Source organism: Empidonax traillii, unplaced genomic scaffold (genome assembly GCF_003031625.1).
Source record: "Empidonax traillii isolate 1590-97213 ecotype Southwest subspecies unplaced genomic scaffold, ASM303162v1 scaffold957:size654520, whole genome shotgun sequence".
NCBI classification, from domain to species: Eukaryota; Metazoa; Chordata; class Aves; order Passeriformes; family Tyrannidae; genus Empidonax; species Empidonax traillii.
The window spans coordinates 260,139-263,796 of record NW_020956150.1 but is presented as its reverse complement, the minus strand read 5'-3'; the positions used below and the strand labels follow the sequence as shown (position 1 = coordinate 263,796).

At 52.5% G+C, this 3,658-nt stretch overlaps 1 protein-coding gene across 1 annotated transcript; it reads right to left on the bottom strand.

Annotated features, from left to right (window-relative positions):
• Positions 1 to 342: 342 nt before the first annotated feature.
• LOC114067704 (pinopsin) lies at positions 343 to 3,003 on the bottom strand. The gene is made up of 5 exons (XM_027903305.1): positions 2,564 to 3,003; positions 1,811 to 1,993; positions 1,315 to 1,460; positions 896 to 1,135; positions 343 to 474 (listed from the first exon to the last, which is right to left on the bottom strand). Exons 1-5 carry the CDS (start codon positions 2,910 to 2,912, stop codon positions 343 to 345), a joined length of 1,050 nt encoding a protein of 349 aa, XP_027759106.1. The 5' UTR covers positions 2,913 to 3,003.
• Positions 3,004 to 3,658: the final 655 nt, after the last annotated feature.

Sequence of the window (3,658 nt, the reverse complement as noted above, 5' to 3'; positions counted from 1 at the left end):
GGGCCAAACAGCAGCTTTTGGGATGTTTTACATGGAGGAAAATAATACTCTGTATTTTGGGTTGGGTTTTTCTTTTTTGTTGTTCTTGAAAGGCTCATAATTGCTCGAGGTGAGGGGCTGGAAGGGGAGGGTGAAATAAAAGTGCAGTTTGCCCCACGACAGGCTGGCTCCTCTCCCGCACGGAGACACTCACGGCTTTCTTTGGAGAACCCTGTGGGCTGCTGGGGACTTGAACCTCTGAGAGCCCCCCCTCAGCTCCAGCACTAAGCCCGCTCTGTGCCCGTGCTGCAGCAGCTGGGTGGGTCAGGCAGAGCCTGGAGCTGGTGCTGGTGCAGGATCACCTCAGACGGGGTGAGACGGCGTCACCTTATTCTGCAGCCCCTCTGGGTGAGGACCGGGGGCAGCTGGAGAGGTTTTCCCCGTCCCCCGGGGGTGGTGACCACAGCACACCATTTGCAGCAGGCAGCTCTGAAACTGGGCAGGGGAGGGGTGGGTTACAGGTGATGGCAGAAAGCTGGTGTCACCTCTGAGGAGTGGGACTCTGGTTATATTTTGGGTGAGATCTCTATTCCCAGCCCCACTCTTTTTTAGTTTATTGCCAGTAAAAGTTTCATTTTGTTTGCTTTATGCCTTCAATGAGCTGCTTGTGATCTAACATTAAGTTGCCTGACCCCATAAAATCATGGAAGTGGAAAATGAGCTCTTGTTTGGGCTTGCAGGCTGCTCACTCCCTTTCCATTTATTCCCCAAAACCTCGCTGCTTATCTGGGATCGAGCCTGTGACTGTGCTCCCAGATAGGACACAAGATTCCTCCATGTTTTACCAGCCCATTAAGTTGTTCTCCAGAAGCCCCAGCGAGGCTGTGGTTTGTTGGCTGATGCCTCCCTCTCTCACCTGTTTGTTCATGAAGACATAAATGATTGGATTGTAAACCGTGGCGGTCTTGGAGAAGTAGGAGGGCAGAGATGCCAGAGCTGGCTGGATGGTGATGTCTTTGTTGGTGGCCACCACCAGTGCAAACGTGCTGTAGGGCAGCCAGCAGATGAGAAAGGCCATCACCATCGCCACCACCATCCGGGTCACCTCCCGCTCCGCCTGCTGCGTTGTGTCCGACTCCTGCTGCTGCGCCGCAGCCTGCGGGGGGGGGGAGTGAGTTTGGAAGAGAGAGAGATGCCTGTGAGCAACTTGCAGCAGCATTTCCATCCCTTGGGTGCCCCCGTGTCAGTGCCAGGAGGTGTCAGCTCCACCGAGTGCCACAAAAACCTGCTTTGCGAGCAGAAGGCCGTGAGCTCACCTGTGCCCGCCGAACTTACCGCGCGCAGGGTCAGCAGCAGGTTGGTGTAGGAGAAGAGGATCAGGCTGAGGGGCATCACAAAGCAGGTGACAAACAAGGCCAGGATGTAGCTGTTGTTGTTGCTGCCGCCCGTGTACCAGTTGGGCCCACAGGAGGTTCTCAGACCTGGAACAATGTTTGGAAACAAGCCTAAACCAACAATGGGTTTGGAGAGGGGCTCAGTAATGGGCTCTGAAACAGCCAGCGCTGTCCCCTGCTTAGCAGTGACACCCAAGCACCTCTCATTTTCCTGGAGATCAGCCCCTACAGAAGGAGGTTTTGGCTGGCTGCATGCTGGCTGCAGCCAGAGCAGGTCCTGCAGTGGGCACCTTCCAAAGAACAACCTCCCAGGGAGGATTATTGAGCAGCAGGAGATACTAACACTTTGAATTCCAGCACAGGCACTCTCCAGCTATTCTGTGCTTCAAAAGCATATAAAAGATGACTCAGTGGAGTCTGATGCCCCCCTCCGCTACCTTCAGGCACGTAGCTGCTCCAGCCCAGGAGCGGTGGGGTTGTCCAGAGCAGTGACCAGCTCCAGGTGAAGGCACAGCCGCTGACGGCGTGTCGGTGCTTGAACCGAAAGTCTCCCAGGGGTCTGCAGACCACAACGTACCTCTCGAGGGCCAGGATGGCCAGGGACCACAGCCCCACAATGCCTGGGGGGAGAAGGAGGGGTTATGTCTTAGGGACAGGCTCTGCTGCCCACGCCAGAATGTGGCAGATGATGATTTAAAGCTGTGCAGGCAAATACGGTTTTAACAAGAATTCGGATGTTTTTCTTAACAGCAGGGAGAGCTGTGAGGATATTTGGCCCTTAAAGATGAAGTTGGCAATGGGTGTCTGTGACGCCTTGGGGTTGCAAACACAGTTTCTCCACAGGAGTGCCCTTGACAAAAGGTTTTGTGCAGTTTCGTGTCCCTGGTGCAGCCTCACCCACAGGTGTGCTGACACATCAGCCAGCACGCACAAAAAACACACCAAGCAGAGGTTCCTCATGTGCCCAAGTGGCATTTCCCTCTCCATGAGGACCAAGACAGAGCATATGGTGACCTGGCACAGCCAACCATCTACCTGACCCTTCCCCGCGCTAAAGAAGAGCTGAAGGACGCGAGTTTCACCACATGAAAACGCTGACTTTCGGAGATGGGAAAGCTGGCGAAACATTCCCAAAGCTCTTTCGCTCAAGACAAAGGCACCAAGGCAGGTCTCCAGGTCCCTGTCCTTACCTGTGAGGGAGACCATGAAGCCCTCCAGCTCACACAGGTGTTTGCCGAACACGAAGAAGCCGCTGATGTTGTTGGAGAGGCTGACGGAGCTGCCGCAGAGCGTCACCAGCAGGTTGGCCACCGCCAGGTTCACCAGGATGTAGTTCAGGGGCGACCGGAGCTTCTTGTACCTGATGGAAACCACGATGACCAGGCCGTTCACGACCGAGGCCGAGACCACGACGAGGCCCATCAGCACAGCCACCGACAGGTACATGGCCCGTGGGGCCTGGTGGGGCCACTGGGGGCCATCAAAAGGCCCCGGGGTCCCGTTATTCGGGGGCTCCTGCGAGCTGTCGGAGGAGTACATGGGGCTTCTGGAGCTCCACCTGGTGCAGGTGAACCTCCCCAAAAGCACAGCCTCTTTATAGAGCAGGAGGGGCTGACGTGCCCCAGAGCAGCTTTGCATTCAAAATACTTTAAGCTTTATTTTAATCTGAGGGGTTTGTGCCCCCGCCCCTCCCCGTTTTATAATCAGCTCTTTATTCCGGAGGGGATAAAGACTGACTTAAACAAAAATCTGATGACTGAACAGAGCATCATTTAATTGAGTAAATATTTTTTTCCTTGTGCTTTCCAGCTGTCTTTTCCTGTAAGTGTGACCCCTGCCCAGCCTTGGCACCTGGGACTGGCTGTAATTCCCTGTGCCCTGGGGTTGTTGGGCTGCAGGCTACTATTTACATATACACACATAAATATATAAAAATGTACTATATATACTACATTGTATTTTCTTTCTCTCCATAGATATATTTATTTACTTATATATGCATTTATACACATAGTGTATATATACTACATTGGGTCAAGCAGCCCCCAAAGCTCTGGTTTAAAACCATCTCCTGCTCCTCAAATCCTTTCCAGACCCTAAATTCAAAAGCTGCACCACCAGCATCAACCTTTTTTCTTTTTTTTTTTTTTTTTTTTTAACCTTTTTATTTTCGGTTCTCATTATAAATATTAACAAATCTGACAAAAAGTACTACACGGATAGGTAATACTGAAATACAAAAGTCTTTCAGGATGCAGGTAAGGACGGTTTCTGCAGCCTTCACA

What these genes read in the sequence shown, in the direction of transcription:
- LOC114067704 (XM_027903305.1), bottom strand. Translation starts at nt 2,912, where the DNA reads ATGTACTCCTCCGACAGCTCGCAGGAGCCCCCGAATAACGGGACCCCG. An exon ending in CTTCATGGTCTCCCTCACAG is followed by an intron (nt 1,994 to 2,563) that starts GTAAGGACAGGG and finishes TTCTCCCCCCAG; the next exon opens with GCATTGTGGGGCTGTGGTCC. An exon ending in GAGCAGCTACGTGCCTGAAG is followed by an intron (nt 1,461 to 1,810) that starts GTAGCGGAGGGG and finishes ACATTGTTCCAG; the next exon opens with GTCTGAGAACCTCCTGTGGG.